Source organism: Diuraphis noxia, unplaced genomic scaffold (genome assembly GCF_037042655.1).
Source record: "Diuraphis noxia isolate RWA-SAM2 unplaced genomic scaffold, SU_Dnox_SAM2 contig0002, whole genome shotgun sequence".
In the NCBI taxonomy this organism is placed as follows: domain Eukaryota; kingdom Metazoa; phylum Arthropoda; class Insecta; order Hemiptera; family Aphididae; genus Diuraphis; species Diuraphis noxia.
In genome coordinates, this window is record NW_028301712.1 from 38,919,399 (window position 1) to 38,937,659 (window position 18,261).

At 31.6% G+C, this 18,261-nt stretch overlaps 1 protein-coding gene across 9 annotated transcripts in view; it reads right to left on the minus strand.

The window, feature by feature from the left end:
• LOC107168450 (uncharacterized) overlaps positions 1–18,261 on the minus strand; it is a 104,956-nt gene that overhangs the window by 66,217 nt on the left and 20,478 nt on the right. For 8 of the 9 annotated variants that reach the window (XR_016190161.1, XM_089218848.1, XM_089218849.1 and 5 more), the window contains exons 3-16: positions 17,715–17,892; positions 16,870–17,164; positions 16,675–16,766; positions 16,074–16,286; positions 15,806–15,988; positions 15,523–15,720; positions 15,111–15,403; positions 14,852–15,032; positions 14,512–14,778; positions 3,064–14,384; positions 2,813–2,979; positions 2,075–2,469; positions 1,579–1,914; positions 635–807 (exon numbers count right to left, since the gene is read on the minus strand). Coding sequence is in view for 8 of the 9 variants with exons in the window: in XM_089218848.1 (XP_089074974.1) it covers positions 635–807; positions 1,579–1,914; positions 2,075–2,469; positions 2,813–2,979; positions 3,064–14,384; positions 14,512–14,778; positions 14,852–15,032; positions 15,111–15,403; positions 15,523–15,720; positions 15,806–15,988; positions 16,074–16,286; positions 16,675–16,766; positions 16,870–17,164; positions 17,715–17,892 (14,292 nt within the window). In the remaining variant the exon portion in view is untranslated. The remainder of the gene's footprint in view (positions 1–634; positions 808–1,578; positions 1,915–2,074; positions 2,470–2,812; positions 2,980–3,063; positions 14,385–14,511; positions 14,779–14,851; positions 15,033–15,110; positions 15,404–15,522; positions 15,721–15,805; positions 15,989–16,073; positions 16,287–16,674; positions 16,767–16,869; positions 17,165–17,714; positions 17,893–18,261) is intronic. The other variant, XM_089218847.1, reaches the window with a different exon arrangement.

An 18,261-nucleotide genomic window follows, 5' to 3' on the forward strand; every position in this document is an offset into this window, starting at 1 on the left:
TTTGATCTGACCGCACGATATCTAAAAACTCGAATTCGTAATGTATTTGTACCATATCCAATGGGAACGATGACTTGTTATTCAAACAAATTCGATAGGTGGAGTTTTCAGAACGAGGGAAGGAAGTCGTAGTGTGTGCAGATTAGTGTTCGAGCGCCGAGTACAATGATATTGTATTAATATAAATTATTATGTACAATGTCTGTAAAACAATAACCGTTTGGACGCATATACATTTACCTATATATTACATTATTTACAATAAACTTACATTTATATAATATATTATGACATAATATATAACATTAAATCTCAATCAAATTGATTATTTGTGTTTTTGGTTAATTTTTATTAGTGAAAAAAAAGAAAAACTCCGCAATGGTTGGCTATATTACAACTGGTGTATATTATAATAGTAATATATTACAATATTATATTATTCGAATTGCAGGCTACAACAATATTCGTATATTATACTCGTATATCGAACAGAGCGAAAGGTAGAGCGATAGTGATATATGATATCGATAAAAAAAACAATATATTATTATAATTTAATAACAATATAATATATCACGACACCTCCCTACCGGGAGCTGTCCGACAAGACCCAGCTGCTGATACGATCACTTACCCCGACAGTGACAAACGCCCTATCAGATCCGTACACGTTTTTAGCGATAATAAAATACGTCCCGGCGTCCGATGGTTGCGCTTTTTTGATCGACAGAATAACGTAGTCATTGACTGTTTCCTTCAGCGATCGATCGAGGAATGTTACGTCCCTCGAACCTCTCATCCATATAACTAGAAGAAATATCAAACGTATTTATTACGATTACAATATGCTATGAAACTTAACAATCGATAAGATAATATTAAACTAATATACAATATTATAATCGATTGTTAATATTAGTATAAGATATAATATATTATAAAATAAATTATTATTATTTCCTATGGCTATAAAATAAATAAATAATTATATTACATTAGTAAAATGTTAGATAGGTAAAGTAGAGTTCTCAGTTTTTTTTTTAAAGGGAGAAGCTACATGAATTTTTATTATTTTTATTTTTATCTGATAAAAATGAGACAAGGTAGATGAAAATATGATACCCCCATTCACCCGTTAGCACGCGGGTAGGTAGGTACTAATACTTACGTAATGGAAAAAGATGAAAAGGTACAAAATTATTATTTAAAAGATAATATTTTTATAAATAATTATTTCCTATACCAGTTTAGAGTTTGGTATTAATTATGTTATTGTCTGATATCCTCAGTCCTCACCTATGTATTTCATTAAATAAATCAATCAATAATGAATATTCTACATATGTATTAATAATTGTAATATATTATTTATTAGAAATTAGGTATGTTGTTATCTCAAATAAAAATTATGAAAAATTCATTTAATTTATTATTCATGTCAATAAATCCGTATTTGTATCTAACTGCAGTAGAAAAGTTTTGTTTCTAAGCCACGCAACATTATAACTACATAATAAGTAATACAACTATTGCGAAATGGGTGCTCGCTTCGAGTGCAAACCCTTATTATAAGTATACCTTTGGGTTTCGGTTCACCAGCCACTCGGAGGGTGACGGTTATGTCCTCACCAACGGCTACGTTCAGCCGATCATTTGGTCTTGACACGATAATGGCCGGTTTCACGCCCCTGCGGTCGGTGTAATCCTGCGGTGACACCACCCTAACTGCTTTTTCCACGTCTGCCACCCCGTAAAGGTTGCACGCGCGGCACACGTACTTTCCACCATCCCGGGCGGTGCTGTCCATTACCAGCAGCGTGTATAGCCCACCCTCATCCAAGTAAATGTATTTGTCCGATGACCGTGGTAGTGGTCTAGATTCACGCATCCACGTCACATTCGGCACCGGGGAACCTGAAACAGGCGAAGCGTTTACACCTCTTTGGCTCTTTATAGTAATTTATTTAATAAAACCGCGATTGAAAAAAGCTAAGCGCAATATTGATATTTACTTTATTCCATTTCAACGAGGTGTTATGTATATATTATATTTTATGAAGCAACTAATACTGACCTTGCACCCGAACCTGGAGAGCGATTGTGCCACCATAAGTCGCCACGTCATCGGCGATTATACTGGACACGAATTTTGGATACTCGGGGCGCCTGATGGTCAAGTCACCACTAAACTTCTGGCAGCCGAAATTGTACTTGTCATTTATAGAAAACAGAAAATCGTGGCTGTTCTGAGAGTAAAGTCTGCGGCCGGACTCGATACCGTCGACAGATAGCGATGACTGTAGCAGTGGTTTCCTAAAAACCGACGGTGACGTATACACCGTCAGGAATCCAGTAGTGGATATTCGATCACGGCCGTTAGAGGCCACGCACGTATACTCTCCAGAATCACCACTCTGGGCATTGTCAACGATCAGTTGGGCTAAACCACCATCGTATTTTGTCTGATACCTGCGATACGAGAAACGTCCATAAATAGGGAGTATGATGTTGTTATAATTATTAACAATATTGTTGTTTTTATCTAAGAATCTTAAAATTTTGCCTCAATGAAAATGCAAAAAATAATTTTTAAATGAAAATATTATGAACATGATTAGGATTACTGTTAGTTATTTTATATCAAAAACATTATCATTTTTTGTGTAAAAACAGTACCTTAAAGTACCATCTTTATGATCGATTTATGATTTGAATTTGTAAAGATTTAGAAAGTTTTATGAAAACAATTGTACAGTTGTATATTATTAATTTTATTTATCCCACTATGGTTGTAGTGACGCTGCTCACTCACCTTATGGAAGAGTTGTATGTGAAACTGTTGAGTTTCTGACCGTCTCGATACCACTGTACGCGTGGTTCTGGATGGCCGATGACGCTGCACCAGAATTTTACGCGAGCGCCGGATGACACGGTCTGGTCTATCATTCGAACGCAGAAGTAGAGACCTTTGAATGCTTCCTATAGTGGGACACACGAGAAAAGGGAAATTAATGTATAAATCAAATCATCATAAAGTTAATCATCGTTTGGTGTGGTTGTTACCTTTGTCCGGTAAAGATCTTCGGAAGCGCTGTGTGTTGCTGTCCGTCCGTCAGATAATCTCCAACTCGAATAGTAACCTCCATCCCGTACTCCTAAATCGTGCAGGAAGCTGTCAGAACCTCTTCGTTTCCGGTTGGCCATACCGTAGCTCGTGTAAGCCCAACTGGAAGTCGTCTCTACTTTCGTACGCATTGGGCTAAGAGGAATTGATGTCTCCGAATGGCAACGATACGTCGTCATGTTGGTAGGCATAATCCTTTGAGTGGAAATTCTTGGTTCTGAAGGATATGGACTCGTACACCGGCTACTGCTTCTACTGCTGTGGCTACTGCTGTAACTAACGTATAGTTCATTGTCTGATGAACCAGCATATCTTGTGGGTATCGCGTACTTAGATCTCGGTGTTAGGCTTGATCTGTATGACAAACTCTCTGGTGTCAGAGATCTGTATGAACTCCGATAGTTAGACGAAGTCAGTGGCTCCGGTGTTAGAGACCTGTTCACCAGGGTCTTCGACCGTAACTTACACGCGTCAGTCACGTCTAGTAGATAACGGTTAACTGGACGTTTATCCAAGCTCCCAACTTCCGGCACGTCGACAACGTCGTGTTCTGTCATTCCAGTTAATATTCGTTCCTTTCTGTCGCTTGTTAGACAATTTATGGAATTATCTTTTGGTTTTACGTCAAAGTTTTTGTGAACAGTTGTGTCCGTTCTCATACATTTTTCTATTGAAAATGATTTAGAACTAGTTCCTTGATTTTCTCTTCCTCGATCTTTTTTATTACAATCAGAAACACTTTTATTTTTATTGGTTAACAAATCTGTATTATTTACATTAATATTACTCTTTCCAATAATGTCGATGTTTTTATTTTCTAAAGAGCTTATTTTGTACCCGTGTTTCATATTGTCACGTACTGAGTTACTGTTGGGTAACTTTTCTGTGAAATTGTCTGATATATCTGGAATTATGTTTTCTTTTTTTTCAATTTCATTATTAAATTCAAGTTTTTCATTGATAATCTTGATATCTGGGCAAGTTGAATTTTCACCTTCTAGTCGTAGACTTGATTCAGTTTTTTCTCGGTTTATCTCGTCGTTGTTTGTTAATTCTATTTTATCGTCTGCAACAACTTCGTAATTCTTCTGAATTTCATTTCGATTATCAGTTGAAACATCTTTTTTAATTATTTCTTTTGATTTAGTATTTCGGTTAGGTGCAATAACTGATTTTGTTTTATCAAATTCACTTTCGACTTTGTCATCTGACGACGTTTTGTTATGTTCTTCATTTTTTTTATCGATAACATTTGCCGTGTCAACTTTACTTTCTGTAACACAAACACTACTTTTTGTGGTGTCAGGTGATGGTGATTTTTTTACTTCTGGCCGTGGGCTTGATTTGTTTTTCTTACTTCCTCGTTTTGTCTTTTCTTTTTCTACGAAACTTTCCATTGATTTTTCACTATCATCTGTACACGTTTCAATACTTTTTTGATTTTCATCGACATCTGAAATTAATTTTTCAATATTGTTTTCCGTTAGTTTATTAATATCTTGATCATTTTCTGATTCTATTTTACAAAATTCACTTTCGGCTTTGTCATCTGACGACGATTTGTTATTTTCTTCATTTTTTTTATCGATAACATTTGCCGTGTCAACTTTACTTTCTGTAACACAAACACTACTTTTTGTGGTGTCAGGTGATGGTGATTTTTTGACTTCTGGCCGTGGGCTTGATTTGTTTTTCTTACTTCCTCGTTTTGTCTTTTCTTTTTCTACGAAACTTTTCATTGATTTTTCACTATCATCTGTACACGTTTCAATACTTTTCTGATTTTTATCGACATCTGAAATTAATTTTTCAATATTGTTTTCCGTTATTTTATTAATATCTTGATCATTTTCTGATTCTATTTTACAAAATTCACTTTCAACTTTGTCATCTGAAGACGATTTGTTATTTTCATCATTTTTTTTATCGATAACATTTGCCGTGTCAACTTTACTTTCTGTAACACAAACATTACTTTTTGTGGTGTCAGGTGATGGTGATTTTTTGACTTCTGGCCGTGGGCTTGATTTGTTTTTCTTACTTCCTCGTTTTGTCTTTTCTCTTTCTACGAAACTTTCCATTGATTTTTCACTATCATCTGTACACGTTTCAATACTTTTCTGATTTTTATCGACATCTGAAATTAATTTTTCAATATTGTTTTCCGTTAGTTTATTAATATCTTGATCATTTTCTGATTCTATTTTACAAAATTCACTTTCTACTTTGTCATCTGACGACGATTTGTTATTCTCTTCATTTTTTTTATCGATAACATTTGCCGTGTCAACTTTACTTTCTATAACACAAACACTACTTTTTATGGTGTCAGGTGATGGTGATTTTTTTACTTCTGGCCGTGGGCTTGATTTGTTTTTCTTACTTCCTCGTTTTGTCTTTTCTTTTTCTACGAAACTTTCCATTGATTTTTCACTATCATCTGTACACGTTTCAATACTTTTCTGATTTTTATCGACATCTGAAATTAATTTTTCAATATTGTTTTCCGTTAGTTTATTAATATCTTGACCATTTTCTGATTCTATTTTACAAAATTTACTTTCGACTTTGTCATCTGACGACGATTTGTTATTTTCTTCATTTTTTTTTTCGATAACATTTGCCGTGTCAACTTTACTTTCTGTAACACAAACACTACTTTTTGTGGTGTCAGGTGATGGTGATTTTTTTACTTCTGGCCGTGGGCTTGATTTGTTTTTCTTACTTCCTCGTTTTGTCTTTTCTTTTTCTACGAAACTTTCCATTGATTTTTTACTATCATCTGTACACGTTTCAATACTTTTCTGATTTTTATCGACATCTGAAATTAATTTTTCAATATTGTTTTCCGTTAGTTTATTAATATCTTGACCATTTTCTGATTCTATTTTACAAAATTTACTTTCGACTTTGTCATCTGACGACGATTTGTTATTTTCTTCATTTTTTTTATCGATAACATTTGCCGTGTCAACTTTACTTTCTGTAACACAAACACTACTTTTTGTGGTGTCAGGTGATGGTGATTTTTTTACTTCTGGCCGTGGGCTTGATTTGTTTTTCTTACTTCCTCGTTTTGTCTTTTCTTTTTCTACGAAACTTTCCATTGATTTTTCACTATCATCAGTACACGTTTCAATACTTTTCTGATTTTTATCGACATCTGAAATTAATTTTTCAATATTGTTTTCCGTTATTTTATTAATATCTTGATCATTTTCTGATTCTATTTTACAAAATTCACTTTCGACTTTGTCATCTGACGACGATTTGTTATTTTCTTCATTTTTTTTATCGATAACATTTGCCGTGTCAACTTTACTTTCTGTAACACAAACATTACTTTTTGTGGTGTCAGGTGATGGTGATTTTTTGACTTCTGGCCGTGGGCTTGATTTGTTTTTCTTACTTCCTCGTTTTGTCTTTTCTCTTTCTACGAAACTTTCCATTGATTTTTCACTATCATCTGTACACGTTTCAATACTTTTCTGATTTTCATCGACATCTGAAATTAATTTTTCAATATTGTTTTCCGTTAGTTTATTAATATCTTGATCATTTTCTGATTCTATTTTACAAAATTCACTTTCGGCTTTGTCATCTGACGACGATTTGTTATTTTCTTCATTTTTTTTATCGATAACATTTGCCGCATCAACTTTACTTTCTGTAACACAAATATTACTTTTTGTGGTCTCAGGTGATGGTGAATTTTTGTCTTCTGGTTGTGTGCTTGATTTGTTTTTCTTACTTCCTAGTTTTGTCATTTCTTTTTCTGCATAATTTTCTGTTATTATGTTCTTATTTTCTGTACTCATTTTAATTATTTCTTCTGGATTTATATTATATTCTAGAGCAATTTCTGAATCCAAGTTATCTAATTCTGTAGTAGTAGTATTTTCCTGTTTTGCTCCATCATTCGCAATCAGAACGTAATTTTTAATCTCATTTTGTTTTACAAAATCATCTAAAAATTCACATGTTTGATTTCCATTTTTTATAGTCTGTCCTAAATTATCAGCTAGTTCATTGGCTAAATTTACTTTATTTTCAATTTTATCACCAAATTTATCAATTTCCAAAGCTTCAAGATTTTTGTTATCACTTACAAGTTTTATTGAGCTTGTAGAATTTTTAGACCCTTCAATGGTATCCGAAAACATAATCTGTTTCTCTTTTATAATCGAATCTTTAGTAGGTGCATTTAAAATATCAACATTGGTCGACACGATTTTAATCGGATGGACGTCAAAAGTTAGGGAATGAGTTGCGTTTTCTGTGCGTATTTTTTCTTCACCTTCAGGTAATGAATTTTCTTTTAAACTATCGTAATCCATAATTATATTACCAATAACAGCGGTATTTAATTCGCAATTCACGAGTGCACGTCGTTTAACATTTTCCACAGAATCAAGTTCACCTTGTTTCAAGATATTTGTATTTTCTAACACCATGCATTCTGTTTCCTTAATTGCAATTTTTTCAACACAGTGCAATTTTGGCGTTATAGAAAGAACGTTAAATGATTTTTCGGCAGGCAAATCACTGATTTCACTTTCAAACAAAAAATCATTTGGAGGATTGGCATTTTTGTCCATAACATTAATTTTCACTTCGTTATTCGATTTATCTTCTTTGATATTTATAGTATCAGCGTTTATTTTGGATTGTATGTATTCTTTATTGTCATTAATAAGATTGCTTTCTTGGGTTTCTTGGACTCCACATAAAGGTAAATTACTTTTACAACTAAGATTTTCATCAGAATAATCTTTGGTCATTACATATTTTGGTTTTTCATTCTTTTCACCTGTCGTATTTTGTGTTCCCGTTTTAGAAATATGTTTGTATTGATCTATAATATCAACTTCAGCATTAATCTGCATTATTTCAGGAATAGAAATATTAGAATCAGAATGTTTTATATTTGTATTAACAGCATCTGTATTTTTAGATAAACATTCCCATTGAGGATTCTCTAATGACACGTTCAGTTCATTGATTACTAAATTTGACTGTTTTTCAAAAGTTGGATTTTCTTTTTGTTTCGTACCTTCAGTATAATCAATTTCCTGAGTTTGATCAATAGTTGATACTATTTTAATTTTTGATTCCTCAAGATCCTTTATATTTATGAATTCTTTTTTGATTTCTTCCGTTTTTATCTCGTGGTTTTTTAAATTTTCTGTACTTTCTAAATTGTTTTTATAATCGAATGATTTTTCAAAACTGTTTTCAGAATTTTCTTGATTATTTTCTGAATCTTCCGTAAGTTTTTCATTTTCATTTTCAAGTTTTGTGTCACATAAGGATATTGTTTGTTTTTCATTATTAACCAGAACTTTATTATTTTCCAATGATTCACACATATCGATTATATTTTTACTTTGCTTTTGATCTATATAATTTTTAAGACTGGTTTGTTCACTGGTTTTGTTTATTTCCGAATTGTTTTCATTTATACTTAATAATTCTTCATTGTTTACTGTTTCTAATTTCGGATTTTTTTCATATGAAAATGTTTCTAAAGTTTGAAAGTTCCCTGAAATATTTGTTCGGCATTCAGTGAATTCTTCATGTTGATTCGTGGTATTTTCATTTAGTATTTCAATACATGTATTAATGGAACTGCAGATATTACGATCTTCTGTATTTTCTTTAACCAATAAAGTACATTTATCTAAGTCGTTTTCGGCATCATATAAATCTACAATTTTATCATTATTATGGGGTAAACAGGTAATTTCAGAAGAAAGTATTTTAGTTTTATCTACTTTTTCAGTGTTGGATTTGGTCGTTTTCAAATCGATATCAGTTATAACGAAACTGTTATTCTCAGTTGAAGAAACGTCAACCTCTATTTCATTTGACTGCTGCAATTTACTCGATATTTTTTCTCCTACATTTTCTGTGCCAAAATTATTTATTGTCTTTAGAATTTCACAATTATTCTGCATAATATCATCTTTACTACCGACGGGGTTTGATTTTTCATCAATTGATTTTGAACTATGAATTTCAACATAATCATTTGTAGAAAATTTTTCTGATTTATTCCCACTGCAAATTAAGTTATCTTCGTCTAAAGACTTAAATATTAATTTATCATTGGAAATTTGTTCTAAACCTTCATTATGCTGATTATTTTTCTCTTCAGTATCGATTTTATCTTCAAAAACTATTATATTGTTAGATTGGGAAACACATAATTCTTTCTCATATTTTTCTTTGATATTTTCAAAGTCAATTACAGCTGTATCTATTGGTTGAATATTGGATTCAGAAATCGTTTCATTACATATCAAAGTATTGGTTTGTTCACTAACAATATTTTCCGATTCAATAATAAATTTGGTCTCATCATTTTGTATGTATTGAACTTCACTAAGCAATTTCTCTTCATCCTTAGTGACCATCTCATCTGGGAAGTATATAATTTCATTTTTAGTTTCTAAATTTTCTAAATTATTTATTAGGTTCTCTTTATCGTCCAAAACTCCGTTATGTTCATTTCCGAGATCTATATTTTCTTTAAATTGTATATCAACTTGGTATTCGTCAAATTTACTCGAATCAATTAGTTGTGTACTTTCTGTAGTAATTAAATTATTATTCGTTAATTTATTTTCCGATGGAGCTAGGTCATTATTTTTTAAAATAGTAAGTTGTTTTAAATCGGTAAAAGTCGTCTTCAATGTACTGTTAGATTTTTCTTCATCGTTCACTACTGTTTCTGTTGTTTTGATTTCTGGATGTATATTAATTTTCTTATTGGTAGCAGTTTCTTTTTCATTTATTGCCAAGTTTACTGAATCTTTAATATTGTTAACGTCATTTTTTAATTTAGTTGGAGCTATGTTTTCATTTTCTTCAGAATTCGAATTAGTTACTACTAACTGCTTGTCCAGTATATCATTAGATCCAATCGTTTGAGTCATATCTATAGCAGACAACATAAAATCAACACAATTAATGCCATCGTTATATTGTGTTATGGATTTATTGTCAATATGGTTTGGTTTATCTATAGGACACTGTTGGGTAACACTTCTAACATCAATTTCATTCTCTGGATAATTTATTTCTATCACTAAATTTTTTTTTACACTAGTACATTCTATTTCATTATCCGTTTCCATATCTGATAAGGTTTCACATTGCTCTTTTAATTCCCCAAAAATGTTTACTTCATTATTAGATTGTTGTAAAATGTTATTCCTTTGAATGATAAGAGGATTTTGTTGATCATTACATGCAGGTTCATCATTTATTATTTGACTTTCACCTTTATGATTTTTGATAAGATTTTCTTCATTTTGAGGAACATTTAGTTCTGTTATGGGGTTCATCAAATCTTCACAATTAGTACAATTAGGAACAATTTGTTTATAATCAGTTATAGAAGTTATATTAATACTTGGTTGTAAATCATGTTGTAATTTTTTATCCAAATTTACATCTTGGTTAGTTTCAAATTTACCAGAATCATTATATTTACTTTCTACAAGACTCAAATTTTCATTTCCACTATTTGGTTCTTCAATGATGCCCTTGATATTATTATCTTTTAAGAATTGTATTAAATTAATATCAACCATGGATGTAGGTGTTATTCTTTCTTCATCAACGGAAATACTTTTATTTAATAAATCACTATTATCATATTGTTTTATTTTGTTCAACGTTTCTTCAATAATCGATGAATTATGATTTTCGATCATTAAAATATTTTCTGGATTCATACATGATTTTTTTTCCATTAACTCTTTAGTTAATTCTGTGGTATTAGTACATTTTTCAGTTAACATAATTTGTTTATCTTTTTCTGTGTAGTATTCATTTTCATTTTTAATTTTTTCAATATGAATGGTTGCATTTGTTCCTAAATTATGAATAACATCTTTTTCATTAACGATAGTATTATCTTGTGAAATTGATTTTTCTGAATTATTTCCTGTATCATTACCATATTCAGTGGAATTTAATTTGCTTAATATTTCAGAATCAAGACTTTCGTTTTTAAAATCAGACGAAGTCGTTAAAGCCGCAACATTGTCATTTATTTTTGATACTACTTTATTTACAGGTGTATTTAAACATTCATTTTTATCTGACATATCTACAAAGGTAATTGAAGTTTCATTTTTATCCGATTCACCCACTATTTGGTTAATATTTCCAGTTTTAGATGCAATTATATCAACAAAAGTTTCTATTATTTTCATATTATCAATTTCTTTCATTTTAACTTCACTGGGATCAGAAGTTTCATCGACTGTAATAATAGTGTTATTAGATATTGATTTATCTGTGTCTAAAAATTCTAAGTCCTCAACAAAATCTAAGTCTTGTCCTATTTCAAATACTTGTTCTTCTTCTTGAGAATTTCGATCATTAATACTTTTGTATTCATTTTCAAAGTTTTGATCTAACGAATCGTCTAATAATTTGTTAGTTGTATCGCATATTTGATTAATATATGTTGAATCAATATTTTGTAAATCATTCACGTTTGATTTATTATTATCCAAGTTGTACATATCTGATATTCCATCACATTCTACTTCAGACATATTTTTTAATGTTTCTTGAAGTTCATTGAATAAATCAACCGGTGAATTCAAAATTAAGTCATGTTGGTTAATTTTTTCTAATGATTCTAATACATGTTCTGGAAGTATATCATCGGTTTTCTTGTGCATAGTATCAGTATCTTTTCCACTCATTAATAAATCTGATAAATTATGATCAACAATAGAATTCATAATAGGCGAACATACATCTTCAATGAAATCACTTGGCGTTTCCAAATCAGTTTCATCAAAAAGCGCTTCAAAACCAGAATTCTCTCTATCATCTTCAGATGTTATAATATTTGGTTCATCGTATTTGAATGTTTCCCCAATATCACATTCAAACCCTCTTTTTATAGCTACATCGTTGTTAATGTTATTTTCAAAATGTATTGAATCATTATCTATTTCGGAAGTACCCTTATGCATATTATTTTGCTCGTCACAAATTTCATCTGAACTTTCTATGATCGATGATTTAATAATTACCTGTTTAGAATAATCATTTGTAGTTTTATCAAAAATGGTTTGTACGTTGTGTGACAAGGATATACTTAATGATTGTGTATCACAAGCTCCACCAGTAACATCTGTATGTTCTGAAAAACTAAGATCACTTTCTACTGAAGCCATTTTTGAAACAATAATATTTTGAAGTTGCAAAAGAGGTTTCATAACACTTCCAAAAAGTATTCCATTTACACCTAAATCATCAATAGAATCATCGAAAAGTATGTTTTGCATCATTTTTATTGAAGATTCAAATGGTATTTCTTTGTCTGTCTCTTCAACTATTGATTGATTCACAATACAATTATTCAGTTGAACGAGTTGCTGAGATAAGTGTTCAAAACAACTCATAACTTCAAAACTCATTGACGAACCAGCCTGGTTCGAAAGTAAAACTTGATTAACTTGGAACAAACCAATTTTCATGTCTTGCAATGGTTCCAATAAAGATCCTAAAGGATTCATATTATTTTCGGAATCTTGAACAAAGTTTACATTGTTGATTAATGTGTCAATATCTATCATCAATTCATCGAAAAGTGTCTCAAAATCTAATAACAGTTTATCATCAGATCCGTAATCAGAAGACACAATATTTTCCGTTGATCTGCCTAACCGTCTCAAATAACAACATAAATCGTTAATAGGTTTTGTGAACGATATGAAACACTCAGCTATTTTATTACTTTCCATGCCATGTGATGCTAGTGTCATAAATTGAATTGTCGAATCATTTATTCTGTCGTAAATATCTTTTAAATCCGGATCGTCGTCTGAACTATCATTTTTTAATGCTTTATTTAGATTGTCTAAAGCAAATGCAATAGAACTAATAGGGGGTATCAATATTTGTTTTAATTTGAGGTTTGGTTTGTTATCGTCTATTGATGCTTCTTCCATATTAGCTATGTCATTTATAATAGTTTCTAATGGTTGTACCATTGAAAATAAAGGTACGAATGAATTTATATCTACACATTTTATTTTAGAACAATTCTGTTGTAATGTTTTGATAAGCTCCAAAGTAGTGCCGATTGTGTTTCGTAACACAGCTATAATACGTTGTTCTGTAACTCGGGCTACCTGTCTATTAACAACGAGCGTGAAGTTTTTTATTTGGTCTGACAAACGGTTTAAAATTACTGTGGCCGGAATATCGCTATTGTTAAACGTTTCTAAATCAAAACATACAGATGATTGTATTTCGTTTAATACATTGTCTGAAACACCAAATGGATCATCGATTTGTTCTAACACTAACAAACTCGCGTTTATTGCAGTCATTAAACTTGACACATTATCGATAGTATTCTTATCCAACTCTGTTACATCATTTCTCTCTGTTTCCTCGATGAATTTCCACGCAAGCGAATGTAGTGCTTGAATTGAACGTTCAAGTTCAGTTGTCGTATTAGAGAAATTAAAATTTTCGTGAGAGCGCATCTTTACCATAGTGCCTTCCAAAATAATTTTCATGTATTTTAAAAATTCACCTACGTTAGGTCTGGAAATAATTTTCAAAATTTCGTCTTCTTCCGAACTAAGCATCATACTTGCCATTCCCCTACCTCGTATTTTGTTCAATACTGTTGAGTATAATCCATCTTCGTTAGATCGAGTAGCTATTCCTGATGCGCAATCATTATTTGATAATGGTGGTTCATTATCTATTTCTGCCAATGTATCAGACACTTCTTCTTCAGTGTTATTACTCTCAGACCGAGATAATGGTCCGACTAAATGTCTAGAATCTGTAGCTAAAAGTCTTTCATCCAATTTAAATTGCGTGAGAATCTGATCGTCTGAGTCTGACATAAATAATTTTGGTGTTTGGAAAGAGTGATGGCCATCGTCTTCTGATTTTTGTTTTAAAATCACTGAAGAATGTTTAGGCGTCGTTTCACTTGCGCTGTAAAATACTTCACGCTTCGAGTTTCCAGACGACAAATGATCCGAAAAATATTCCAGACTATTTTCACATATACTTTCACTTTTATCGTTATTTGCAAGAGTTATATCTTCGGTCAGCGAAACGCCATCGAATTCAGTGTCTGATACTGTTTGTTGTCTACAAAAATCGACAGGTACGTCTATAACTAAAGCTTCCATCATCACCGGGCCAGAAATCGACGATTCTTTTACTATTCGCAACGACGGCAAATCAATAACATTGTCTTCTGTGAAATTAAATTATAAAACATAATCAATAAAATGTGTATGTATATGTAATATGTATGTCTAACATGAAATTTGTTAATTTGTATAACATATTTTAATACCTTAAATAATATATCTATGTCATACCTGATATATGTTCAGAAAGTTCATCTGCATACATTTCAATGATTTGTAACGCTTCGTCGTGCGTTAAGTCTGGAGTTTCATAAAGCGAAACAGTTACTTCTTTGCCGTCAAATGAAAATGATATGTCAGCGGGTTCTTCAATGGTGTATGATTTTTCCATTTGACTCGTCCGCTCTTCGGGAATTGTCGACAAGGATTCATTTCGAACAAGTGGATTCCCGGCGGATAAATATTCTTCCGAAGCACATGATTTGACCGTAGACTTATCTGCAATGGATCAAAAATGAAATTATTTCAGTTGTCTTAGTTATACTGTGCAATGCTTAGCACACTATATTACCTTCCATTGTCAATAATGTTGCTGAACTAGACACCGTTCCCATACAGTTGTGTGCCTGGCAAGTGTAAGTGCCTAAACAACATGTACCACTTTGTCCCGAAATTATTTTGTGCATGTCGCCGGGATTCAGCTCTTGGCCATCTTTAAACCATTTCAGTTGTGGTTGCGGGACACCAATCACCTACGATGACACAACTAATTTATATTCGACGAAAACATTCAATTCTTATTTAGAAATTATGTCCTCGTGTGCACGTACTTTGCATTCTAAATTAACCGAACCCTCGTTTGAGAACGCTATTCTCAGTTCTTCGAGGAATCTGGGACTTTTGAAATTTTTTGGAATATTTAATTTCAAGAAACTAGACGTTGCAGTTTGACCGTACTTGTTGATTGCTACACACTTCCATTCAGCCTGATCGTCAATTTCGAGTTGCACTATATTAAGAATATATATCCCATTGTCTTCGGTAGAAAATTTGTATCGATTTGATTCAGTTAGTTGTTCGTCTTCTTTATACCAACTGATGGAAGGTGTACATTCAGTTGTGACTAAAAGAAATTGAATTACATTTCAATGTTCAATTAAACAAACTTAATTTAGTTACTATAACTTAATTAGCTAAATTAACTTAATTCTTATTTTTAACAACAGAGCTTAATTCACTGACCTTTGATCATAAAAACAAAGGATTCATTTATGTTAGCCTCAATACTCTTAAGTCCCAATAAAAATCGTGGGGGCTGTGTATTTGACGTTAATTGAAGTTTTTCACTTTCGTTCAATTGATTTTGTATGTCTTCTATTGTAAGTTCAGCAAGACTGCTTGTTTCACCCATGCAGTTTCGGGCAACACAACAATAGCTGCCTAAATTATATAAATTTTTATGATATAAAATTAATATCGTTTCATCTGTATAATCATTCAATTTAAATGGTATTTCATGTATTACCTAAAGATTTACTCCCTGTTAACTCATAAACGTCCCCAGGTTGAAGTTGCTTGCCGTCTTTGAACCACAAAAGTTGTGGTGTGGGGTATCCGATTACCTTACATTCAAAGCTGACTAAACCTTCATCGGTCATAATTGCCCTTAGGCTTTCTAAAAATCTTGGCACCCGGTAATTCTTTGGATCTGAGAAGAAAAATCATAGAGTTCCAATGTTACAATATTCAAGACACTTTTATGGCGTAAAATACAATATTTTGAACCACATTACATGACACCGAGACCACGCAGGAAGTAACAGCCTTTGCTCCCGTCGAACTAGTAGCGACACATTTCCAAGTAGTATTGTGATCAGCTCTGAGTGATTTTATTTCCACACCATACATGCCTAAGCCATCAGCTATCAGGTGATACAATGGTCCTTCACTTACTATGCCGTTGTCGTTGTACCATCCTATACTTCGGGGCCACGGTGGTACTTCGACTAAAAGAAAAAACTACAATATTATAGCCACAAGTGTAAATCTCTGTCAATTATCAGGAATAAAAAAATAAAACAGTGAGAAATAAAACATTGATATAATATGAAAATTATAAAAAAATTTTTTTTACTAAAACTAAAAAATTGGTTTATTTAGATGATAATGAAGAATTATCAGTATTTTAAAGTATTATGTAAAAGAGCTTAAAATATTATAAATTAATCAAATTTTTAAATACCTAGGTACCTACGTTTTTGTTTATCTTTATTAAATAATTAATAATTATATAAAAACAAGTTTTTTTAATTTTTTTCCTTGTCAGTATTTAATAAAACATTTATTATTATTGATTAATATACGTATAATAATGTAATATATTTTTTGCATTACCTTGACATTCTAAGAACAGTACACTTCCGACTTTACCGGAAGCATTTTTTAACAATTTTACGAATTTCGGTGGTGGTCCATATGGTATAAGACTGAAAAACGTATTTGAATTAAAATTAAATACATTTTCTCCAGTCGAAACAAACGTGTACACTGTACACTATGTTAATAGATACTATCATCGTTAACGCATACCTGTCTGCGTCGTGGTTTCCGTCGAGTGGTGTATGAGTCACTTGTATTTTTGACGTAGACAGCGCAGTGCCCATGACATTTGCCGCCTCACATGTGTAAATGCCTAGGCAGTCTTCTTCAGAATTTGCTGTCAACGCGAATATGTCACCAGCTTTGATCTCTTTATCGTCTTTATACCATCGTAACTTGGGCGTCGGAACGCCGATCACCTTGCACTCTAGTGAGACGATTCCACGCTGCGTCAGCACTGCCTTTAGTGGCTCGACAAAAATTGGTTTTTTGAACGCTTTCGGAACTTTAGAACATCATTACATTGAGTAAAATATTATGAAATACAGATTTAAGCATTCTTCTTAAGTATTCAAGTAACTAATTCGTACTTATTTAGCTTAATTGAATACGTATGGATTCCTTAAATAATAGGACAATAACATTGTAATAATATAATGATTATATTTTGTTAAAAATACTCAATACCTATAAGATAATTTAAATAAATAATAGTTATAATTAACTAATTACCACTTAAAATATTATAAATGGTCTAATATTTTATAAAAATAAAAAATGTGTATCTTTGAAAATAGATCTAGGAGAAATTAGACTTTCATATTAAATACTGTTTTAAATGCAGGTAATAGGTACATAATTTAGTTTTATAAAATACTGAAGAAGTCAATAGCTGATGCATCAAACTACTATGGGGGGAGTTAAAATAATTAAAACTAATGTTATTTGGTATGCAATGTGCAATAGGTATTTTTAATTTAATAAAACAGTATTACCTACAAAATTGGATTTAAATGATCAAAAATTAGGGAAAAATTGTTTCTCTGCATACTCACCGGTTAACGATAGATGAGCAGCGGTTGACGATTTTCCGGCATAGTTCTGAGCGGTACACACCCATAGACCTTCATCGAACAACGTCACCGGAACTATGTCCAAACAATAAAACCCTCCTTCGTGTATGTACTGATATCTTTCATTGTTGGCTTCTACATTGTTGTGATACCAACGGACCTGCTTACAATAAAGTATAATAAATTACCTTCAATATTTGTAAATTATTTTATTAAATTTTTAATTTCTAGCCTTGCTTACGAATAATATATGTTCAATTATCCCTGTCCCAAAAAAAATCACTTATAAAAAGGTATGGTTGGAAATTATATACAGAAGGCTGATTTTGAAATATCTTTACTTTGTATTACTGTAATAATAGTAAAACTGGATGTTTTTTGGTATAGGTACTGATTATGTACCTATATCTTAAATTCTAGAATTTGTGGTTTTTAAAGATACCGTTTTAATCGTGTTTTGGTCAATTTTCCTGTTACTACTTTGTTTTTTTTTAACTTCATGGCATATACACTGGTAGTTAATGCTATG